The sequence below is a fragment of the Nicotiana tabacum genome, chromosome 2, assembly GCF_000715075.1.
Source record: "Nicotiana tabacum cultivar K326 chromosome 2, ASM71507v2, whole genome shotgun sequence".
NCBI classification, from domain to species: domain Eukaryota; kingdom Viridiplantae; phylum Streptophyta; class Magnoliopsida; order Solanales; family Solanaceae; genus Nicotiana; species Nicotiana tabacum.
Genome location: NC_134081.1, coordinates 120,661,873 through 120,686,608, shown reverse-complemented (window position 1 = coordinate 120,686,608; position 24,736 = coordinate 120,661,873). Strand labels below are relative to the sequence as shown.

Below are 24,736 nucleotides of genomic sequence, written 5' to 3'. Positions count from 1 at the left end.
TCACCCACCAAGTATAGATAAAGTAAACATCATTATCTTTGAAGAATTAACTAAATAGTCGCTCACCTAATCTTTCTGCAAACATTTCCAAGCCCAACTTTTCCAATCAATCCAGGCCTTATCTAGTGGGCCAGGCCTCACAACTTACCATTCTAAGGCAAACAAACCTCAGCCCATCTTATTTGGACCCTAAATCTAGTTAGTTTTCATACTCTTCTTAAAGTAAGAATTAACTCAAATAGTCGTCTACCCAATAAATTAAACTAGAAATAGCCGGTAAAGGTATAATATATGCATAATTTATGTATTATATATGTATAATTAATGTATAATCTATATATATGGCTAAAAAAGTAAACAATGAATATGACCGGCTATTTGTGTAAAGATACCCTTCTTAAACCCTTCACAATTTGTTATGATACAGCAAAAACCCCTTTCTCTTGCTCCCCAAAACCTCTTTATAGCTCAAAAAAATATCTCTACCCAAAGATCTCCAACCGCCTTCACATTTTGCTGTGGGTAAATCAGTTCTTCCCTCCTTTTTCATAAACCCTAATAAAACCCTCTCTATAACATCAGAATCTTACTCTCTTGGCATATTTTGAAAAAATATGAATAGTCTTTTTGTGTTGAAAAAGTCTTCATCTTCTTTAAATACCTCAAAAAGGGTTGCTCTTAATGCCCTTACTCATCTATTATTATCGCCGTCAACGTCGTCCGGCGACAAGTTTATTTCCGGAAATGCCCTCCCGACTTCTCAATTTAACAGCTTTACCACTGCTACTACTTCAGTAACTGAGAAATGGGTTGATGGTAAATTTGGGTTTTCTGTAAGAGGGTTTCACTCTAGTGGTAAATTACATGCTGGATATGCTGTGGCGGATTTGCCTGAGGATGATGAAGGCCTTGAGATATCTAAACTTGGTATTTCTCAGGAGATCACTTCTGCTTTGGCAAAAAAAGGAATTACTAAACTCTTCCCTATTCAGGTTTTGACCCCCAAAATTTTTTACCTTCTTTTAGCTTTTGTGGAAATGTTACGGTAATTGTATTGAAGTTGACGACAAAGTCTATGTGTTGATTGTATCAAGTTATATGAGTTAGGAGTTGGTAATAAATAACATAGTTGAGGTGCACAAAAAAAGAAAAAGAAAGAAAAATATGGATATATAATGATGTAAAGTGAATGATGCCCATTTTCCCTTTATTGGTTGAATATGTCTGTGATTATTTCGTCGTCTATAAGCTTAAGTTGTTAGAGAGACTACTTTTTTTTTATTTATCTAATTTTGTCTTCGACATGATATAAGTTCATTGGAGAAAACATTTTTGCCATTACCAAACAAACCCTTAATGTGTCTTTTTGCTTGTCTTTCTATTAATGAAGTTAAAAATATTATCTAGGGATGAGTAACTTAGAGTTGTATGGTGTACTCTCATGGGGTGGCTTTTTTAGTTTTTATAGTAAAACACTTAACCATTATTTGTAAAACACTTAACCATTATTTCAATAATGGCACTTAACTATTCCACTAGGTACACGTAATATTTATTTTAATAAACCTTGATTATTCCACTTAGTAGACGACACCCTACCAGCACAGGTACTTGGTTACTTTGCACCAGCTTAGGCAGAGGTGAAGATATCACGTATTTCTTTTTTGGTCTCTGTTAGGATTTTAACCTTGGTCTTCAAAGAGAGATGCAGACTTTAATTCTTTTTGGGTTGTACAGAGAGCTGTTCTGGAACCAGCAATGCAAGGATCTGACATGATTGGTCGAGCTAGAACTGGAACTGGGAAGACACTAGCTTTTGGCATTCCCATCATGGATAAGATCATTCGCTTCAACGAGAAGCATGGGTTTGTTCAGTCTGCTTTCTCTTCTGGGTTTATATATTAATAGTATAAATGTGCTAGCAGCATAATATATAGATTTGTCATCTGCTAGGTTTGGGAAGTGTTATTAAAGAATGATTCTGAATATTTCTCGAGAATATGGAACTTGTTACACTTGAGAAATTCTGCTTATTTTTAATTGTGCAGACGTGGAAGGAACCCATTGGCTATAGTCTTGGCGCCTACAAGAGAACTTGCAAAACAAGTGGATAAAGAATTTTTTGAATCCGCTCCTGGTCTGGATACACTGTGTGTTTATGGTGGTGTCCCCATTTCACGCCAGATGAGTTCCCTTGATAGAGGAGTAGATATTATTGTGGGCACACCAGGTCGGGTTATTGATCTGCTGAAGAGGGGTGCTTTGAATTTGTCAGAGATCCAGTTTGTTGTTCTAGATGAAGCTGATCAAATGCTTAATGTGGGGTTTGCGGAGGATGTTGAGACCATTTTAGAAAATGTTCGACAGAAACATCAGACAATGATGTTTTCAGCCACAATGCCAAGTTGGATACTAAAGATTACCAACAAGTTCCTGAAGAATCCTATTCACATTGATCTTGTGAGGCCAAATGCTCAACATTTTAATACAAATTTCCTTCTTAATTTGTAAGAACCCTGGATGCTAATTATTCAAATAATTTGTGTGTAAATGCATATCCCAGGTAGGAGATTCTGATCAGAAATTGGCTGATGGCATTTCCTTGTTTTCAATTGCTTGTGAGATGCATCAAAAACCAGCAGTTCTTGGTCCTCTGATAACTGTATGGATATAAACCTTCAGTCTCCTCTCTGTCCTACTTTATGTCCAACATATTGTTCTAGACTGTTCTCTATTTTTTTTGCCACCACCATAAAGATAATGGTCTTTCTGCTTTCTACTTTTTTGACAATCTTTAATCTGTGAAACTAATTGAGCATTTCATTTGTTATGCAGGAGCACGCAAAGGAAGGGAAGTGCATTGTTTTCACTCAAACTAAACGTGATGCTGATAGACTGGCTTATGTAATGCAAAAGAGTTTCAGATGTGAAGCTTTACATGGGGACATCTCACAAAGCCAAAGGGAGAGAACCCTATCAGGTTTTCGCCAAGGTCAATTCAATGTGTTGGTGGCCACTGATGTTGCTGCTCGAGGACTTGATGTACCTAATGTTGATCTGGTTGGTCCTTTATTCTCCTACTTGCGATGCTACGTTATAATAATCCTGGATTCTTTTTCTTCATCTGCACTTTCTGACAAAGAGAGAGAGCATAATCAGAAAACCTTATGTTAGAGCTGTTGATAAACAACCCAACAAAGATACCAGCAATAGAAGGCGTTAGGTGGAAGTTGCATATTAAAGTATCAAACCTTGCCTGATCTTTTACATTTTAAAGGTTTAAACGTCATTTCAGAACTGAGTACAACTTCACTTGTATGCTAACTAAGCAATTTCTCCAGTTCCCTTTCCTATATTTTTGTTCCCAGCAGCTGCACCCCATCTTCATATTATTGAGCGAGTTATTCTGTGTGCATAGCTTTCTCCTACAATATGTCCTCTGAAACTTTCTAGGGGAAAAGGAACAAAAACTTGAAATCAATATTTGGCCAGTGCATTGAGTCTGCTGTGTATACCAGGAAAATAATGAATATTAGAGGATAATACCTTTTCTTAAAAAAAATTGCATACTGGAGGATAAATTATTAAATGAAATAGGATGCTGCCAAGAGTATGTAAGATGCTTCTGAGGACATCTCTGCTCTGTATGCGTGAAACCAATTAGGTGTCATGAGAAGCTTCTGCTGATGGTATTGAGTCTCTTCAATTGCAGTCTGCTTTTTGTCTTTTTCTTTCTGAAGTTAAAGTAGATATTTTGCTGCTCAGGTGGTACATTATGAGCTTCCAAACTCATCAGAGATCTTTGTTCATCGATCCGGGCGAACTGGGCGTGCTGGGAAGAAAGGAAGTGCAATTCTGATATATTCTTCAAGCCAACATAGGGATGTGAAAGGCATTGAACGCGATGTGGGATGCAGATTTGTCGAGGTTAGACTGCTAATATCTCTGATGCTCTTACTCTTTGATGTCCTCCAATCATATTTTACCCTCATTGTCACCTATGATGACACTGGTGAATGTGAACCTTATATGGTAAAAGTTGGAGAAAACAGCTGTATGCTCTAAAGACTACAATTGCCACGTGAGTTGTGGCTGCTGTAACTGTTAGTAGCTCTGCAAGCCTTCTTTCTCATGGGGTCCAAAAAGTTGACTTGTTTTACTCCATGTTCCCATTTATGTGATACTCCTTCCTTTCTAGTCGGTTTCGAAAAGAATGACATCTTTCTATACTTTAAATAATTTAAGTTTAAAATTTTCAATTTACCCTCAATGAGATGATTGACAGTCACACAAATGTCTATGGCTTGTTTTAAAATACAAGTTTCAAAAGTCTTTCTTTCTTTCTTAAACTTTGTGCCCAGTCAAACACCATCACATAAATTTGGACTGATGGGAGTAATAAAGATCAAAAGTTCTTGCTGCCAAATGTATTATGATTGCAGTGAAATAGCGTAATGCATTGTTTTACTTTAATCTTTAAGGCATATTCAACGTTCTTTTCACTTGCTGTTACTATTAATGTTTTTGAAATCTCCGAGGACCATTAGCACCAAGGTTTGAAACTTGGTGGATAATGGGACCGTTCCTCTACACTTCTCCGCTTAAATGCTACGATTTTGTTTGTGGCAAGGTTACTGTTACTATTACTTTTGAAATATCTCTTGATGATTTCAATGTAGTAACTCAGACAGATATCTTTACCTTGGGTTCCAAGTGAAATAATGTCACAGAAAATGGGATGTTGGGGATAGTGTCGATGGGACATATTGTAAATGAAGGTAGTTAGATCTAGTACTTCATTGGCATGCAAACTATGTGAGGGAGATGTGGTGTGCAATTATTTGAATGCTAGTGTAGACAATCTAAAATTTGTACGAAATTTCATGTAGACCTTTGAAGTAGTTCAGGTTCTTGTGTCATTTACTTCATGGAGCACGATTTCCCACTCTCTATATCTTCTGTTCTTGCCCTTTTGTTGAGAGTCTGAGAAGCAGGACTGAATCTTTATTTCTTTGTGAGGTTCAAATTAAGTGATTTGCTGCTTCTATCACTATCTTCATTGGTCTAGATGGTTACCTTTTTTTTATATTCGAGAAATCCTGATGGACGGTAGCACGTGGTTTGAAACTCATTGGATAATGAGCCCATCCCTCTATCCTTCTCCATTTAAATACCAGCCTTCTGTCCGCTGCCGGGTTAGACGCACGTGCGTCTAACCCATACATCACATGCTGCGCTTTACCACTAGACCAAAGCCTTGGGGGCAGTCCAATGGGTATTTTATTCAATGATATTGAACACGAGAGTATACAGACTGGAATAGAGCTGAAAATGAAGCACTTACTGCTGTGTCCAGCAATTTTCAGATCTTGCGAAATATTACTCCTGTTCTTGCTTGGCCAAATTAGGATAATTGTAAAGTGGTAACCAAGGTTATTTTCTTATTTTCTTCAAATTATCTTGTTTCCATGTATTTGCTGAAAAAAGCTTCCAAGGATAGAAGTGGAGGCTGGAGCAGCAGACATGTTCGGTGACATGGGCAGAAGTGGTGGTCGCTTTGGCTCTTATGGAGGCACGGGAAGTGGTCGCTTTGGTGATTCGGGTTCAGGTCGTTCTGGTGGCTATGGAAATTTTGGCGGCAGGTTTGGCGGGCAAGGCGGATTTTCTGGTCGAACAGGTGGATTTGGTGGATCTGATTCTGGACGATCAGGGGGTAGCTATGGTGGACCGAGCTCCGGCCGCTCAGGGAATTTTGGAGGCTCCAATCGTCACGGAGATTTCGGTAATTTTGGTGGTTCAGATCGTGGTGGTGGTTTCGGAAGCTTTGGAAGTTCAAATCGGACTGGTGGCTTTGGAAATTCCGAGAGTTCAGATCGCTCAACTGGTTTTGGAGGATTTGGTTCAGGCCGCTCTAGTGGATTTGGTGGTTTCCGTTCTGATAATGAAAATCGTTCAAGCCGTTCTGATGACTTTGGAGATGGCAAGGCTAGTGGTGACCAAGGTTTTGGGAGGAAATTTTTCTAGTTCTTTCTGTAAGGCAAGTTCCTTGTTCTCCACTGATGAATTTGATACTTCCATCCATATGGTGATCGATAATTCTCCACTTGTTCCTACTTGTATAAAAAATTGTTAAGCAGGACTTACTATTTCAACAACAATAATAATATAATAATCATAACAACAATAACAACTGGACACAGAAGTTGGAAAAGTGGAAATAGAAGAGTGAGTCTCTGATATATCAAGCACGTGAGGCTGGTCTGTATAGGTGGGCATGCATGACTTTTAAATCATTTGCCCCTTCTAAGAATGGTTGTTTGTATTTGAAACAGTTCCAGCTATAAAAGCTTTCTAAAGGTTCCTGTTGTCAAAAGGTCATAAAACATCTTAGAATAGAGTGATAGTGTTAAAAAAGTATAGTATGGTTAACTCGCAATTGTCTTCCAGATATAAAATGAGAAGAGTTTAAACCAGTTTCTGTGGATGTGCTGCAACTGTAGCCATACTCAGATGTTACTTGTGGTTATTTTACCTATTTTGTTCCATGCTAACTGCTACTCAAGAAAATAAGGGGGGAGGGGTTAGCCAATCATAGTATAATTTCCTTTGTCCGTGTTTGAATGAAATGCTGCATTTTATCCTATTATGTCCACTGTAGAAGGCTCTTCAGGATTTGCCCCTAGGACTATGTTTTGATGTAATGAACACTGGTTTGTTTAACAGGCGTGGACTCTGTGAATATGGCTATTTGGGAATGACCATAAAGAAACGAATGCGCGACTTATGTCCAATTTGTGAAGCATCTGTGTTGATTGCCAGGCTCCGTGTTTAGAGTTGCTGTAGCTTCAGATTTTATAACTCAATTGCTATACTTAGAATTTCCTAAGAATAACCATTTTATATCCACTTGGTAACACCTATATGTAATCTATAGCTATCGAGAAAGTGTTTCTCTTGCCTACTATTATATTGTTCAACAGTTTTTTGTTCTCAAGCTTGATATTAACTTGTGTTATCCGAGCGGTTGATTGATATCCTGCAGTATGTAGAGACAGTTTAGATGTTCTACTCTCAATTTCTAAAAACTATGTATCATTATTTCCTTTCGGATTATTATACCAAATGTACAAAGGATGCTTGGATTTCTCATTCCAGGATGAGATAAAGGTGCGTCAGGAAAACTTTGTTGGTGAGTGAGTGTTTACATTTGATTGACGTTGGTTAATTCGTCGAATACAAAGTGTGGTGTAGTAGTTAATTTTAGAAGCCAAAATAAACAGCTTTTGTTTCCATTGCATATGGTTTCATTTTATTGTTAACAAAACACTACATTTGCCTCCTTGTAACAACTGTCAGGTCATGGCGTCTGAGCCATAAAATTAATTATTGATACTTGCATCATGATAGACGTCCTAATGGATGCAAGATATTTTTTGCACCGGGCTGCCCTTTACTACATTCGTCTCCTTAAAGGTGGCCACTTTGAGATATTGCCGCATTTCCAGTTTTGAATTATAGCATCGATATGTACAGAGTAGTGAGCGTTTTCGCTTCCAAAACCAATATTTTTCGATACTCTTATTTTAGACAGAACTATGGAGTTAAAAAATAACTTAATGTGTATGCGCTAAAGCATATTAATATAGATTGGTTAATTGATAAAATTAGGTGAGAGTACATATTAATTAACTATGATTGTGTGATAAACTTTATGTGAAAGACAAATATCGTATGTTTACTCGTTTCGACCACGGATTGAGTGCGAGTAAGTTTTTTCTGGTTCAGAGTCCTTACAAAAGGAAAAAAATAGTTACACTAGGTAATTGTATTAAGTACATAGATTCTTCTTTTTATATGTTTTTCTTGAGCCGTGGGTTTATTGGAAACGTTCTCACCCTCCTTAGGTCCCACCTGTGAAACCAGGTTTGTTGCTATTGCTATTGTCTTGAGATAGTTTGGCATTTTAAAAAAAAATCTGTATCAAAATGCAGTGCGAATACGATATAGTTTATTGTATTATTATTGGCAATATATGAAGCAAAATTTTAATCCAAAACTAATTAAAAAACACTTGCCAGAAAATATGCTTCTTGTCCCAAAGGTCTGTTCGGCTGGTCGGCAGGTTTGCCTGTCATTTGTAGAGAAAAACTAAAATTATAAAGTCTCTTAGGTTTTATATTTTCTTATTACAGTTTGTCTAATTAATTATGTACATTCGGACGTTTTGAAATCTTATATTGAACATTTTCATAACAAAAAGGAACTATTTGTCTGCCTTAAATTTAATATCTATTTTCCCCGTTCAGTCATATAGCTTTTGTTTTTTCAAAAATAAAAAATAAAAAAGAATATAAATTGGAGAATTCATATTTTACGGTCACAATACAGGAAAAATTTAATTATACCAAATATTTACTTCAAACCGATAAGTACATGCAATGTGTCTTTATATACAATATTATCATTAATTAGTACACATTTTATATTAGTTTATTATTTAATTATGATAAATTAATATGATCTGATGTAAATACCTAGTGCAAATGTTTCTTTAACCCTCACAACACTACAACTTAACAATTTGAATTACCTCATAGCAGTGGACATAGTGAACGAAGATGGACAGATTAAATGACATTATATAGCAAATATTCATTTATTTGAATTTGGTCAGAACATTATCTAGAGAAAGTAGTTGGAATGTAATGCAATTCTTCACAATTAATCCATTTTTAATCCTAAAACGAACAAATAAGTAGGTTAATGCAACTAATCAAGAATTCATGCCTTTTGGTTGGTTTTTAAGTTAATCTTTTAAAATAGTATATGCTTGCATATGGCTTGACACATGCCATTTTTTAGGGAGGCGGAGCTAGCTTAAGAGTAATGAGTTCACGTGAATCCAATAATTTTTTGTTGTCCGTATCTTATATATGTATTTATAAATTCATTAAATATTAATAAATTTTTAAACGTAAACTCAATTATTATTTTATATTACTTGACCCATAAATTTCAAGTGCTGATCCACCAGAATTAACAAATTTGGTTTGAGTGTTTAATAGGATTTCTCATTTTATCTTGGATTGCTTTTACTATCTTCAAAATTCAACTCAATGTGGATAATTTTAAAATCTAGATTGAGATTCTCATGAAAAAAGAAAAACGTATGTTGACTAAATTTGAAACTTATTTGCTAGACAGTAAAAGTAAGTTTGGGAAAAGAGGGAGGGGGGGGGGGTGGGGGGTTTGCAATTGCCTAATTATTACACTAATGAAGGTAAAGTGAGAATCTTAAATTTGAAGTAAAGTTAACAGTAAAAGATATTAATTTTCAATTAGCAGATTAACCCCTGCCAGTGCATGTGATAATCGTAATTATGAGAAGATAATTTTGATATTAATTCAAAACTTTCAAGATTAGATCAATATTAATACAACAAGTTCTCATGCCCACCAAAAAAGTAGAAAAAATAAAATAAATTAAGAATTCCATTCTAAAAATGTAAATTTTCTATTTTTAGTAGACGTTCCTTTTTGGCCTTTATATTTTAGTTCTCTCAACCTCAGAACTGATTTTATTAAACCAAAAAAAAAAAAAAAAAGATGCATGGATTTGCAAAAAGTGAGTGGCAACTAATTCTAGTAATCTAGTCAAGAACAGTCAAACAAAAGCAAATAATAAAAGGACAATAAAACCCAAAAGCAAATAATATAAGAAAAAAAGCTACAAAAGAAACGTATAATAACAGGACAAATATTAGAATTTAAAACAAAACTCAAGAAATAAGAAGGAATCTGAACTCAGCTGGCAAAACCAAATAAGGTTGGCGGGTAATAATACAATCGATACAAAAATATAAGTTGTTTTTAAGTTGTTGAAAAGGTAAAAATGTTTTGTTTTGCTTACAAAGCTAGACAGTTTTTGGTGATGAACATAAAAATATTACTATAGTATTAAAAATAAAAAAGATAGTAACTTTTCTTTTTCTTTTGTTTTCTTTTCTTGTTTTCATCATTACTGTCTCAGAAATTTGGAGCAGTTTTGCTTCTCTTTGTTAATATAGAATTAAAATTTAGGAAATCACCAAATCCAAATGATTTTATGATCTGGGGTTCTTGATTCTTCTTCTATTACTGCAGCTACTTGTTCATTGACTGTAAAATGGAAAATTCTGTGGTTGTTTCTGTTCAAGAAATGCATCTACCACCTTCAGCTGAATTTGATTCTTCTGCTCATTCTAATCTTGTAAGTCTCTCTCTATTTTTCTTTTTTCTTTTTTCTTTTTTCTTTTTTCTTTTCTTTATATTATGCTTCTTATTTACTGTTTATCTTGTTATGTTTTTCATCTCCTTTTTGTAAGGGTTGGTGAGTGTGTTTGTGTAAAGAGGGTTGCTAAAGGAATGATAAAGAAATTATTTTTCTTCTTTTTCTGTAGTGGGGTTTTCTTGAATTTAATGTTTTTGGTGGTTGGAGGAAGAAAGATGTGGAATTTTTGGTAGTGGTGGAAGCCGGAATGTGAAAGATTTGATTTTTTTAAACCTTTCTGATAAGTGAGTTCGAATGTTGATGAATTAGCTGGTTTGAGATTTTTATGGAATTACTTATTTGGTGCTTCAATGTTTTTTTTTCGGGCATTTCTTCCTTTTATGTCCTTGGGTAAGGTCCGCGTACTCACTACGGCCCCAGACCTCACTTGTGGGTTTATAGTGGTTTTTTTTTTGGTTGTCGTTGTAGTTGTTGTTGTTGTTGTTGTTGTTGTTGTTGTTGTTGTTGTTGTTGTTCGTTTTATAAGTAGAGAAATATAGGGAAAGAAAGAATCAGAGTAATGTATGCCAAGAAGGCCTAGAGTCTCATTTTTGCTGACCTATATTAAGATTTTAGTTTTACTTAATCCACTGTTCTTCAGAAGTAAAGGTTCTAGACAAAGTTGCAACTTTTTGCTTATAAATGAATTTGTCATTAGATAACACCAGTTTGTCAACTTATTATGATCTATGGTTCTCAAACCGCTCGTGGCGGATCAGTTTGTGCTGCTATATAAGTTAAACATGCTGATTATTCCTTGCTTTTGTGGTTGTTGCTTTTGTGTTCTGAATTTTTACTTTTGTGTTAATAGAAAGGAGAGAGAGAGGAAGCCACTTTAGTGCGGCAACAGTCAACAAGACGGCCAAATCTCTCCTCTCTGCAAATACCTACAAGATCTTTGGAAAATGCATTATCCAGTTTTACAAGAATAGATGTTCCAAGTCCTAACTCTGCCCGATCAGGGTTGCCCCCGAGGCCCCACTCTGCTAAGTTCATGTCATCTATGAAGAATCTGATTCCACAGAAGAGCACTAGGACAAAAAATGTAACCCACGATGGCGAAAAGACAGTTCTCATTATCCCAGACACGCCACTTTCAGATAAGCCTTCAACTTCAAGATCGTTTTCTCTGAATAAAGTTTTGTTCTCTTCGACGACAAGATCAATCCGCTCTTTACCGGAGACACCAATGGGAACTTTGGTAAAGCCTGCAGAGGACAATCATTTGGGTGCTCAGTTAGAGTTAATTGTATGTCATATATCCTAATATTTACTTTATTTGGATGCAATTTTTGTGTGTACTCTTTCTTACTTTTTCCTTTTTGTACCATTGATATATTTACTGACAGAAACCTGAAGCTCAACAGCATATGAAGCGATCATTTTCAGTGCCTATACATGTTAAAAGCAGAAGCTTAAGGAGAACAGATACTAGTGGCAGTCTCATCCGTGTCATTTCCAAAACTGTTCGGCCAACTACGGATTCTGATGCCTCAGCAGACATACCACAGGAAACAGAAAATGGTATGTCCAATTTTGTCTCGTCCTGGCTCTTATAAATCTTATACTCGTCACTAGCTGCTCCAGTTTGCTAATTCTTCACGAGTGTATTTAATAGTGCATATGTGAAAATCTCTTTTGATCATTTTCTGGACTAAAAAGGTTCTTGGTACAAGCCTACAACACTAACTGTTTTACGTGTCTGTTTCTGTCTATTGAGATGTTAAATATATGTATGTCTCTGCTTGTTGATATTTATATCCATTTATGATTTAGGTCCTCTTGTGGCAAGTTATACTGAAACAACCTTTTATGGTTAGAGCTTCTTTTATTTGCTCATGTTTTACTCCCTCAATCCCAATTTACATGACGCTCTTTCCATTTGGTACATGCCAAACTTTTTTACACCAATCCAAAAATATTATTGTTTTCTACAACTTCAAGAATTCAAATTCAATTAACTTAAAATTTTTGAAATTTTGATGTGATAAGACTAACATTTCAACCGTTACTTTAGTATTTTGTTGCACTACCACTAACATCATACATAAGTCATATTTTGGTCTCAATGTCAAGTCAAGGTAGTATCATTTGTAGATCACATTTTCAATTAAAGAGCTCTTTATCCCAACAAGTTTGGTAAAAACGAGCTTTAAGTTAGTAAGGAATAGAATTGGTTCTGTTAAACTGGAAGTCCTTTACGAGGATTAAGAATACTGAATGGTGAATGTTTCTTAATTATCGCAATTTACTAATTTCTATTTGGTCATGTTCGCTTTTTTTGGCTCATTGGAGTAGACAGAATGCTTGAATCGAGTAGGATAGTAGATACTTCATCATAGGCAATAGTTAAGAGTAAAGGACATGACCTATGCTGTCTCCTTTCCTTGTTCCAGTACTTCCTATGACATCTTCGCTGATTATCTTTTGGTGACTATAATGGCTTTTTGTCCTACGCTATCTGCAGCCACGGATAATACTGGTGAAGATATTCCTGAGGAAGAGGCTGTTTGTAGAATTTGTTTTGTTGAACTTGGTGAAGAAAGTGAAACGTTTAAAATGGAATGCAGCTGCAAAGGAGAGCTTGCACTTGCTCACAAGGAGTGCACTTTGAAGTGGTTTAGTATTAAGGGTAACAAGATTTGTGACGTTTGCAAGCAGGAAGTGCGAAACCTCCCCGTAACATTATTAAAAATTCAAAATCCTCCAACTGCTGCCAGAAGGTCCCAAACTGTTACACAGCAGAGGGAAGTGCCTCGCTACAGGCAAGTTCAGCTAATAAAGTTTTACGGCTTCCTTTACTTTAGCTTGAATCCTTCCCAAATATTGAACTCATGAATGCCCTGGATCTTGATAAGCATTAATAGGTTTCTTCACAAGTGTAGAACATATTTTAAAATGAGATTAAACTAATTAGTTTCCGTCTATCTTGTGTATAAAATGCTTGAAGATGAGGAAGGGGGAGAGAAGAGAACGTTGTGGTCACAAAATTTGGCACCTTTTTCGGTGTTGCTTTGGGCAGCAGAGTGAAAAGTGCACACCAAAAAATTAAAGCTATTTAGTAATAAATTAAGATTGAGGAAGGAAATTCAATCAGTAGAAGATCTGACAAAGTGAAGAAAGATTTAGACCCTCAGATTTCTGAAGATTATACATATAAATCATCAACCTAAAACTTTACTTTCACTTGTTTGGTGTCTTGTCAGTTTTTATACCATGATAATTGCCTAACTGGTGTCAATAGTTTCTCATTTATTTGGTGATACTTTTAACCAGGTTAATCTAAATGTTAACGAATGTCACATGGAAATTGGTTTTGTCAACTTATTTGGGTGTTTCTCTCTTCTTTTACTATCAACAGAGTCTGGCAAGACGTACCTATCCTTGTCATGGTCAGCATGCTTGCCTACTTTTGCTTTCTGGAGCAGCTTCTGGTACTTTCCTTTTGTTTCTTCATGGTTATATAGCTTCCGATGTGAGTTAAAGTGCTAATATAATCCAGTATATTTCAATTTATTTTGGGCCAAATTGCATTTTTTAGTGCGTAGTTTCTAAGCTGGTGCATTTCTGTCCTATTGTTCCGGAATGTGCATTTTTGTACTTATTTTATAGGGTTTGTGCATTTCTTGTCCTACTTTTTTGGTCTGTGCACATAATACCAGCTTTCTAAAAGAATTGCTAAACTAGGACTTCCTCTAACGACATTACCTTTTGACGGCAAAATAATCAGAGGCGGAGCTAGGATTTGAAGTGTGTGGGTTCTAAATTTTAAAATAAAACACTGCTTTCAGCGGGAATCGAACCCCCATCTTTCCCTGCGAACCCACAGCCCTTACCATTGAACCAAGACCCCTTTTGTTACTGGGTTCGGCAGTATATATTTATATAGATTTAGTAAATATTTCAATACAAGTACAGGGTTCCGGAAAAAGTCACTGGGTTCGCTCGAACCCGCACCCTCTACTGTAGCTCCGCCCCTGGCAAAATTTATGTACTACCTGTTGATCAGCCATTTGAGAGTTCCAAAACCATATTCATTTATACATTTCTTTTTGTGTGGAAATTTGAGGACTTGAAAGATAAAAAGAAATAAACGTTATCATCAATATTGTTAAAATAAAATGATTATTAGCACTATATTAAAACGTCCTAAATTTGTGTGAAGGTAAGGGGGAGATGTTGGAGAATTGATGCTTGTTATTACTTCAAGAAATAATATTTGAATGAATATAGGTGTTAAGCATCAAAAAGACTGATATAAATTTGCACACTTCTGCCTAGATGGAACATTGGCATTTCTTTGATCATATATCATATAGCATTCACATTTCTGTCTAATGTAGGACATTATGTTTATCATTTTCTTTTCTTGTATCGTGACAGGTGACTGACTTAGGCGCTCGTGCTCTTGCTATCTCTTTACCTTTCTCTTGTGTTTTAGGTCTCCTTTCTTCTATGATAGCTTCTACAATGGGTATGATTGTTTTCCCTTCTCTATTTTCTTCTCATCCGATGTCATCTCTGAAATGATTCCACATATAACACTTCTACTTCTTGGTCTTTTCCTTTAACTTAATTGAATACTTTCATATATATTATGGCTAGAGAGACAAAGGGGGCTGTTAATCCGCTGCATGTTTGTTGGATTTTGTCTCTTAGAAATCAAGTTATCTAAGAACTATCAAATCACAATCTATTCAATTTCACCATTTCTTAACTGGAAATGAACTTTATATTATAGGATTTAGTGACTTACACACGACTGTTAAGTAGCCATATATAGTGGAATTTTGATCTTCAGTAAACATGGTTAACGTGTTTGGATAAACAGTTCGTGTCATTAGCCAAGAGCCTGCTTGGGTAAAAGTTTTCAGGTTTCGCACTTTAGCTATCCCATTTTCACAAAATCCTCTCTATTGCAAGGGAGACTCTCTCTCTTTTGAGGATCAGTCCTAAGTAAAAGAAAAAAAAGGAAAAAAGATCTCAAACTGCTTGTCATGCTGTAATACATACCTCATCAATATAGCCATGAATAGAATGAAATTGACCTGACAGACAAAGTAACTGAATGGCTCTGTCTTTTAAACTTTAGACATGTTTTTATTATTGGCTCATTCCTCGATGTTCTTTACATCATTTTGATATTTTTTGGGTCGAAATACTTTTGTTGTTAGCTCACTCTTTACTCATTCCTTTTGATTTTTTTTCTTGGAGGGATGAATCCTTTTATCAAGAATTATAACACATTCTTTGGCCATTTGCAGTCAGCAAGAGTTACATATGGGCTTATGCTTCATTTCAGTTTGCAATTGTTATCCTGTTCGCCCATATATTTTATGCAGTGGTAAGTGATCTTTCACTCTTTAATTTCTTGCATTTCTTGGCGCCCTTCTCTCTTATGTATGTTGGCAGCCGGGGTAGGGGGAAGGGGAGGGAGTGGGGTTCCTTGTTTGATCGATAGGGGAAGGCCGCTGTTGTTTTCACCTGCAAAAATAACAGATACATATAGATTTACATAATTGCTATATGTGCAGCTTAATGTTAGTGCAATCCTATCAGTGCTACTTTCCTCCTTCACTGGCTTCGGTATTGCAATTAGTACCAACTCGCTCCTTGTAGAGTATTTGAGGTGGAGAGCAAGCAGACGTCTACGATCTTCCCCTGCACAGACAACCAGTGCCACGCAACCACACGTTCTGCCTGATCAAAGATATTATAGCTACATTGACAACACCTCACGCCAACAACGTCATAATAATAGTCAGCAACACCACCACCAACCATTGCATAATCCTGTTGTTGGACATTCAGAGAATCCAGGGCTGCAAGAGATTAGAATTCAGAGTTCTTAACTCAGACTTCTAACATTTTCACAGCATTGGGTAAGTAGTTTGAAGTCAAATCAGTATGTGATGCTGATTAATGGTCAAGCATTTTTGTATTTTGAGGAATTCCTTATCTTGTGCTGCTACTTTTAGTAGTACCATGAAAATTCACTTGGTACTTAGCTGCACAAGGAATAGGCCACATAGAAAATGTGCCAGTATAGGGGGCTTGTAGCCGTTGGAGTTATTTATCATGAAAGTATTTCGAAGCAGGGAATTTTGAGTACTTTTGATATTTTATGAAATGTGTTCTACTAATTTATGCTGTCATCGCCATTTGTATTAGTTTTTTCCTAAAATTTTCTTGTAATTTTAAAGTGTTCATAATTATGATCTTATTACATTTTTATTTTTCATGCTTATATTAACTTTTTAAATAAACACTAAGTTGAAGCATGCAAGTTTTTTCTCATTATTATTTATGAATTGTTTTAGGGATGTAATGCCTTATGATCTCAACTCTCAAGACAATGATCTATGGAAGACCTCTAGAATAGTGAAATCTATTGTAGGAATGTAATTAGAACACAAATGAAATAATTTTTTCATGACTTTTGAATAATTGTTGGAAGTTAAAAGGAATAAACTTCTAATTGACATTATAAACTCTAAAGGTTGAGATAGTATGTATTTTGTACATTGCAATAACGTACCTGTAAGAGGATTTCAATCAGTGTGTCCAAACAGTTACTACATGCATATTCAAATAGCAATACAAGTACCACGTTTGAGTTATTTTCGTTTACAGAGCACAGAACTGTTATCCCAGCTCGTGCATGGTCTTTTAAGTTTCTTTTGCTTCTTGCTTCTTACTTATCGTGTAATTTGTTTTAATATTGTTTTCTTCCTCTAAAATAGCTACTCAACCATCAGGGGTGGATCCAGTATAGTGTTACCGGGTTCAAATGAACCCAGTAATTTTATGGTAGAGTATAAATTTATGTGTAAAATTCTACTAAATTTATAAAAATAGTAGATGTGAACTTAACTTTAAATGTATAATTGATTTTATGTCAAGAATCTGAACCCATAGAATTTAAATTCCGGATCCGCCTCTGTCAGCCATGTAGATCATAATTAATGAGAACTTTTAAATGGAATTCCAATAAATTGAAGTAGATAGTAAAAAAAATGGCATGACAATTTCTGCATTTCGATCCAAATAATTCAAACACTCTTACATAAGATACACGCGTCTAGAAACTAGTATGTGTATAACTGTGTGGCCTGCTATTTGTGTAACAATCTTGTATTGACGCATGCTTGCCCACTCTAGGCATCAAGTATTTGGTCAGCTAATATCTTTCCAAAACCGATAAAAGGAAGAAATAGGTTTGACTCCGATTTACAAGATCTACCAGACGATCTACTTTCCAGGTACTGCATTAAACAAGACTTGCATAATAAAGCATCACATAGAAGTCCAACTCTCTCAGTTCCAGCAAGTTTTTCAACTAAAATTGAGCAAGAAAACCTGGAAATGTTCATTTCCTTTGAACTACAAACTACATTATGTTAAAATGACCAGTAAGTAAATCTTTTCTCAGACAGCTAGAATGGCTTGGATACACCATGGTATATTTGTGTAAAGTGCTATCAAAATTAAAGGATAAAAAGAAAGTTAGAAAAACAAAATACACGGGGAATAAATTATACACAAGCCTTATTTATCGATCTCCCTTGTTCGCTAAAAGCTTCCACGTATAGTGCTCTGGGAATTTGGGATTTCCTCAGCTGAATATTACTTTGTAGGTGCAACATGTCACCAGGTAACGTTCAATTATCGCACAAGACTTCTGCTGTTTTTCTTCATAACTGCTTCAAGGAACCTGTACATCCATTTATCTAGCATGCCTATTATACACAAAACATTAGGCAAATATGTGAGAATGTGTGATCACTGATTAGATTAAAGATTTCCTACTAATTTCACAGTCCAGTTTCTTAACTGCAAGAAACAGCTTTAGGGGAATATCCCTGAAATTCCAAAGAAAAAAAGATTCTAAGAGGAAGCCAAACGAATCAGGGGAAAACACGTCGTCCATAGGTAAATCTACGACAGACTACCCAGGGAAAGTTTAAAAATTTCCCAATATTAGGCCGCTCCCCAAACCTATGACTGTAATATAACCCCCACATAAAAAAAATCGGTATCTAACTAGGCAGACACAATATAAACTCCAAATCATTGGCAGATGCCAGGTCTATGCTATTTCAGCGAATTGAATGGAGATCCCTCAACTGCAAACATGGAAAAAAAAGATTATAGAACGGGAGAAAATGTCCCAAGAATTGGTTGAGACTCTTAGAAGATGATCTCCCCAGCAATTAACACTCCATTCTGAATATGCAAGAAAGAAATAAGAATAAAGAAGTCTAAGTATCACATTTCCTGGCACCAAAATACTTGTAAGCATTTTCCACACACTAGAGCAAATGATTTACAATTTCTTCCCACACAACAAAATGCAGAGCATTAAGTTCAACCTTCAAATGACAAGAATGTATGTGCAAAAAGAAGAGTAGAATAATAGCAGGGACTTCTGGCTTATAAGAGAATATTTAACTTTAAAAAATCCTACAGGCTACAGCTAAGTGTTGGAGACAAACCTGTCAAGGCAAATGTACCACCCAGAACTGCACAGAGCCGAGTAATAAAGTGTAGAAAACTGCGACGTTCTTCTCTGATGGTCACAGTGATTGGTGACAAATCATATAAGAAATATACAGCTGCATTAAGTGAGAAAGACAATAAACAAAAAAGTACAACAAGAGATAAAGGGAAAATGCAACAATTGATAGAAGGAATGTCTGTTGAGTATTTAAGAGTTAAGAGACGCACCTGGCCATGTCCGATCAAACTCATTGATGGGAGAAAAGTATTCTGTTACAGAGAACTGATTAGTTGGCAAAACTTCTTTTGATAAATACCTGTATTCAGTGGGAACAATCTACAAGACAAAAACCAGAACTTCAATATGCAGAATAGCCAAACAACAGAACATTAGCTTCAAAGAAAAACTTGGTATGAGATCCGCACAACTTAACTAGACCATACATTTCAGCTAAATGTTAATTACTCACCATAAATGCATGGAAATTTCTCACACTTTATGGTATACTTAAAAGATAATTTGGTTGCGGATAGTGGCAGGTACCAGAAACAGAAACTACTCCAGTTATAGAACTGTGTATTTATAAAACTGCTCCTTCGGTCCAAATGCAGGTGTCAAATTTAGTTTCGACTCGACTACTAAGGTTACAGTTGGAAATTTATCATATTTAAATTAAAGTGGGTCCAAAAGTGAAGATAAAGTTGACTTTCAAAAAAATTGAATATTGTTAAGAGTGAAAATAGGTCTCACATTAACCTTTTTTTATACTAAAGTAATTAAAGAGTATTAATAATGATAAACAAAAGTTCTCATTTCAAGTGGATATGATCTTGAGACAACCTAAAAATGGAAGTAGGACAGGACAGACGACACAGATGAAAATATATGTTGTTAACGATCATTTTTTAGCTAAATATATACGCTGTTGACAATCATGGCCTGATGCAGAAAAAATAGTCTCCTCATTTTCAGTTCAAAGTGGATATGAAGATCATGCACCGCAGTGCATGTCTCCACGAACCGCATTCACCCATTTAGTGCAGCTGTGTAGGCAGCCCAAAAGCTAATTAAGTTATTCTGGGACTATAATTTCCAAAAAAAAAGTCACTTAAGGTCCGATTACCAAGTCATTCTATTTAATGTCGTTCTTATGTGGAGAAAGTATGATTTATGATCTGTATAAACAATCAATTGCACAAAAGTGGAGCTCCCCATTACAATGGAAAAGGTACCTAAATTCAGCGCATATCTCCTTTTCACAACGACTCCAGAAAGACGAGTGATAAAAAGTTAAAAAAAAATATTAAAAAACAAGTACAGAAAATAACTGAAGCGAGCAGTTATACAATTTGTTTCATCAGTTCGAGAAAGATGTATGGCTATGTCCAAATACTGTAGCAACATATTCAAACTAAACATCAAATAAATGTCTATAATCTCAAACGAGGGCTACTACTCAAACCTTAATGTAATATTTGAATGTTCCACTTGCCCCACGCAGAATTCGTTCTGTTCCATCAAGCGGGTTGTGAATACCTGGATATTTGGGCCCAAATGATAAGTCATGGATGATATGGCTCACATTCACATGAGTAGAACCTCCAAAAATCTGCAGTAGTTAAAAACAGATACAAACAGGAGTAAGCAAAAAACAAGAAACATTTCAAATCTGATTTATATAAGAACTTCCAATAAACTAATTCCTAAAGGTCATTATTTTCAAGTCTATTATAATTTTAGCATCTTCCAACTAGAAACCTCCAAAGATCGCTGTTTCATACATAAATAGAAAAGAAAGTTAAATGGAGTAGTCAATATCTTTTAACAGGTTGAGTATCATTGCAAAAATCACACCATAAAAGAACATAGAATCCACGAGAGCTAACCATTTGAGCAACAAAAATATTCAGCCCATGAACAGATATATGGAAATTCCCAGCAACGCGTTGGACATCCAAAACACCATAGACCTGCAATAAACAATACAATTATAATTGCTTATTTAGTCCAAGTGGTATAGCTTGATACTTCCAAGGATAAGGTATGAATCTCCAAACCTTTTTCCTAATCTTATTCTGAGGCATAAAGGAGAAGAGAGAAGGATAACAAATATAATAATAAACCAAAAATGAAAGAGGCACATACTCTGCATCCCTCCCCATTAGCCAATGCTTGCTTAACCTTCTTAATCATATTTTCAGCATCTTGATCGAACCCTTGCAGATGGGTTTTGTTATCCGAATCTTCATGATGGTCTTTGTGGTCATCTGGTTAAAGTTGTCACTTAGAACCATGTTATTAAACATATGGTATATTTTTATCCAACAAAAAGCATAATGAAATTTCACTAATGTGAAGTCACAAAAAGTTTATACGAGAGTCAGAGCAGAACAGGAAGACATTACCATGTTTATGTTCCTTTTCCACAAGGTCTGACAAATACTCAGTTCCAGTAATATGGCCATCACTATTCAAGCGAAGCTGCAAAAACTCTCAACCATTAAGCAAAGGCTATGCGCCTTTTATTTTATTTTTAAGATTTTAACTAAATAAAATTAAATAATATATTTTTTATTTTATTTTAAAATTTTCCTAAATAAAAACAAAAACTTAATTAAAGTCCTTCATGAAAAATATTTAAATCATTTCTCTATTTAAATACACTTATTGTAAAATGAAGCTTAATATTGTCTTTTCTCGTAATTTGACATCCAAAAATACTTTTTGGAAAGATTGGCCAAACAAAATCTATTTATCAAAAACTAAAAAAACACTTCTCAAATGAATTGGTCAAACACAAACTACTCCCCAAAAGTACTATTCAGAAAAGCAATTTTGACAAAAGTACTTCTCAAAATAAGCAGTTTTTAGAAGCTTGGCCAATCATGCTCTAACTACAATAGGATCAATGTATCTTCAGCCTCGCATAAAAGCATGGTACCTATAGTACTGCAATTTGCAACTTATAACTATAAAATCTAAACAAATACACATCAATGACAGGTTAGTAGGATTGGCTACATGAATCCTCTGCACCTATTCAGAATTAGGTCCATTCCAATACTAGGTATTTGTCTTTTAATGCAAATTAGGGGTTCACAAAAGCTAGAGGTTTTCTAAATCTCACAGCTAATCCTAAACAGACATACAAGTCTCTAACCAGAAAAAAAGATTTCTCACAAACATCGGATTGTCATAAACAAAAACAACTAGCCTTAATCCAAACCATTGTTATTGCCAACTGTTTTCAGTGTAACTTGTAACCATAAACACTCAAAATATTTTTAATAGTTCAGTTCTCTTCAGATGCTAATATGTGACTAAAGCAACTAGCCAACTTAAATATGCCAAACATGTCTGGCAGAAGATACAAGGGTGAATTACTAAGTGAAAACAGAATCACTGATTTCATTGTCATACCCCACCACTGCTGCATCTTATCCCTCCCACCCTAAAACAAACACGGAAAGGAAAAAAATCTAAGAAAGATATTATTACCAGATTAAGTCTAATAGTAGTTGCTAGTGAAAGTACGGTTAACATACTACAAGCTAAGGTGTTATGCATCATCTTGTCATGCGAAACACGGTCACTTTCTTTTCAATTTAATGGGCAAAGCACCTTTTTTTTTTGTTAAAGGTAAGGCAGAGCACAAACTTTCTCAATTCAAAAAGACCAGTTACCTTCCATATGTTTGTATCAAGGTCTACTTCATGCTTCCCCGACATATCAATTGCATCCACACTTAGAACTACCACGGTTGAAGAAATTAGTCAATGTCTGAAGCATTTAGATACTAGATATTTACAACAAAAAAAATGAAACCTTAAAGAGTGTAAGCAAACATAAGACCAGAAGGGGGATCATTTTCTTTACCATCACAAGGTAAAGAGGGGAATGTCATATTGATGTGTATGGGTAGAGTCTCTCCACGTCTCAAGTCAACAGCCATCTGCAAAAGCATAAGTCAGAGCAGAAACCTTTAAACAACTCTTAAGTGGGATAGAAAAGCAGCATTGAAGAGGAGGAAAACCTGATGAACTGTATTTGTGCTAAGATAGTAACTCAGTTCATGCAAAAATAGTGTTGCCATGATAACCAGCCCCACAATGGAAACTTGTGAGAGAAGAAAACAAAGGAGTAAAGTTAGTAAAGAATCAAACTAAAAGAAAAAATTGCAGAATAGAGTAAGCATGATATCTTCTAAATGTCAATTCAAAATTAGCGCCAACTGAAGTAACCAACAACCATCGCAGTTCAGTACCATTCCCTATGCACTTGACTAGGCGCAAGGAGCAACTTTTGACAAAAGTGCAGGAAAACGTTTATAGAATCAGCAACCAAGGAATGACCAGACGTAGCATCAATAACTTTAATGAAGAAAAAAAACATCTCCAAAAGTCATGGCAGGTCTAAATATAGTTTATGATCAACTAACTATGAGGAGTTTAGTTGAAAACATATGCGGCACAAACATGAACTAGCACTTAGATATAAAGACACAACACATTTAAAGAAATACAGAAACGATTCAGAATACACAACCTAGCATTTTGTAGCATATAGCTTGACAGTCACTCTAAAGGAAATACCGGGCATCTGAAGTTCAGTTACGTAACTGGCCCTGGTACCTACATTTTCCATATATCTACGGGGTAATTATCATTTAATTCTTTTACATTTTACATGGTATCCCGTGGTAAAGGTGCTCTATATGTTAAACATATGATGCATGTACATTGATCAGTTAGCTTCAGTCCTTATTCAAAAATAATACAGGGAGTATGGAGATAATAATAATTATAACAATACCAAAGGCGCCAGATTTAGTCTTCTGTAACAAATGATCTTCCGCACGTGGAAAAGCATCCAGGGCTTTTAGAACTTGCTTCACCCCCATCTCTTCTCTATATTTTCCTCTCAATTTTATAATACTGCAACCAATCAATCAACTATGTCTCAATTCAAAAGGGATTTTAGAAGACTGCCATACAAAAATGAAATAACGTTCGAGATTAGATCAAAGCTAAAAATCAGACATCCCTGGGGAAGAAAAAATCATAAAATTTAAGAAAATTCAGCGATGTGAGGAGTTGTAAATTGTAGAGAGAGAAAGTACCTTGATAGGAGAGAGAAGGAGAGAGCAGGCCGCGGGAGGAAAATCCGATCTCTGATACTTCTCCGAGGGAAAACGACGACGACAAAGATCCTTCGAGAGACTAAGCAAGACTTTGTTTTCCTATTGGGTTTGGGCCTTTTGGGTTTGAACCGGGTGAAATGCACATAAAGTCGTTATTTTTTATTTTTTTTTTGGGTGAAATTCAAAAATAGCCACAATTTCAAAAGTAATCAAAATTTTGTCACTTTTCATGTAAAGATAAATCTGAACGAAAACACTATTCAAGATCCGAAAAATATTCCAACATAATATACTATTCGAATTTTTTATATGTGAACTTCCAGCATAATATACTGGAGTTATACTAGAACTCCAGTATATTATGATGGAGTTCCACTATAACTCCATCATAATATACTGAAGTTCCAGCATAATATGCTGGAAGCTCCAATCTCCAGTATATTATACTGGAACATTTTGTGTGCTGGAGTTCCAGTATAATATGCTGGAAATTCATACACGTGTGCATCAATCTCCAGTATATTATGCTGGAACTTTCCGTGTTGCAGCAAAATAGTTGCTATTTTTCAATGACTTTGTAAACACTAGCTATTTTTATTTACCAATCCGAAAACTGGCTAGTCCGTGCTATTTTTACCTGTTTTTAGGACCGTTAGTTATTAAAGAATAGATAAAATTTACAAAGTATTTAGTTTTTAGCCATCCAGAATGGGTGAAGTACACAAATAGACCTCATAAGTGGATCTTGAATTTTTATCCTTGCTTGCATGGGAGGCACTTCAAGTTT

The 24,736-nt window shown here is 35.3% G+C and overlaps 3 protein-coding genes across 6 annotated transcripts; 2 read left to right on the top strand and 1 right to left on the bottom strand.

Moving 5' to 3' along the window:
• Positions 1 to 425: 425 nt before the first annotated feature.
• LOC107785925 (DEAD-box ATP-dependent RNA helicase 53, mitochondrial) lies at positions 426 to 7,154 on the top strand. Its single transcript, XM_075238587.1, has 8 exons — positions 426 to 992; positions 1,738 to 1,865; positions 2,049 to 2,460; positions 2,564 to 2,662; positions 2,836 to 3,060; positions 3,766 to 3,927; positions 5,488 to 6,037; positions 6,724 to 7,154. The coding sequence occupies exons 1-7, from the start codon at positions 615 to 617 to the stop codon at positions 6,022 to 6,024; spliced, it is 1,941 nt and encodes a 646-aa protein (XP_075094688.1). The 5' UTR covers positions 426 to 614; the 3' UTR covers positions 6,025 to 6,037; positions 6,724 to 7,154.
• A 2,598-nt stretch (positions 7,155 to 9,752) lies between these two features.
• On the top strand, positions 9,753 to 16,575 carry LOC107785924 (uncharacterized). Of its 3 annotated transcripts, none has more exons than XM_075238574.1 (9): positions 9,753 to 9,886; positions 10,144 to 10,249; positions 11,121 to 11,558; positions 11,659 to 11,833; positions 12,777 to 13,074; positions 13,671 to 13,743; positions 14,693 to 14,783; positions 15,574 to 15,653; positions 15,844 to 16,575. In XM_075238574.1, the coding sequence occupies exons 2-9, from the start codon at positions 10,166 to 10,168 to the stop codon at positions 16,159 to 16,161; spliced, it is 1,557 nt and encodes a 518-aa protein (XP_075094675.1). In that variant the 5' UTR covers positions 9,753 to 9,886; positions 10,144 to 10,165; the 3' UTR covers positions 16,162 to 16,575. The 3 variants fall into 3 exon arrangements, with proteins under 3 accessions (XP_075094675.1, XP_016462832.1, XP_075094679.1); XM_016607346.2 differs by having other exon boundaries at positions 9,802 to 9,826; XM_075238578.1 differs by having other exon boundaries at positions 9,816 to 9,834.
• A 1,079-nt stretch (positions 16,576 to 17,654) lies between these two features.
• Positions 17,655 to 24,062, bottom strand: LOC107793776 (uncharacterized). 2 transcript variants are annotated; one of them, XM_075238568.1, is made up of 12 exons: positions 23,929 to 24,062; positions 23,622 to 23,793; positions 22,843 to 22,925; positions 22,686 to 22,761; positions 22,493 to 22,560; positions 21,215 to 21,290; positions 20,955 to 21,076; positions 20,696 to 20,779; positions 20,272 to 20,418; positions 19,037 to 19,145; positions 18,805 to 18,924; positions 17,655 to 18,048 (listed from the first exon to the last, which is right to left on the bottom strand). In XM_075238568.1, exons 2-12 carry the CDS (start codon positions 23,707 to 23,709, stop codon positions 17,975 to 17,977), a joined length of 1,047 nt encoding a protein of 348 aa, XP_075094669.1. In that variant the 5' UTR covers positions 23,710 to 23,793; positions 23,929 to 24,062; the 3' UTR covers positions 17,655 to 17,974. The 2 variants fall into 2 exon arrangements, with proteins under 2 accessions (XP_075094669.1, XP_075094664.1); XM_075238563.1 differs by having other exon boundaries at positions 23,622 to 23,743; positions 23,929 to 24,061.
• Positions 24,063 to 24,736: the final 674 nt, after the last annotated feature.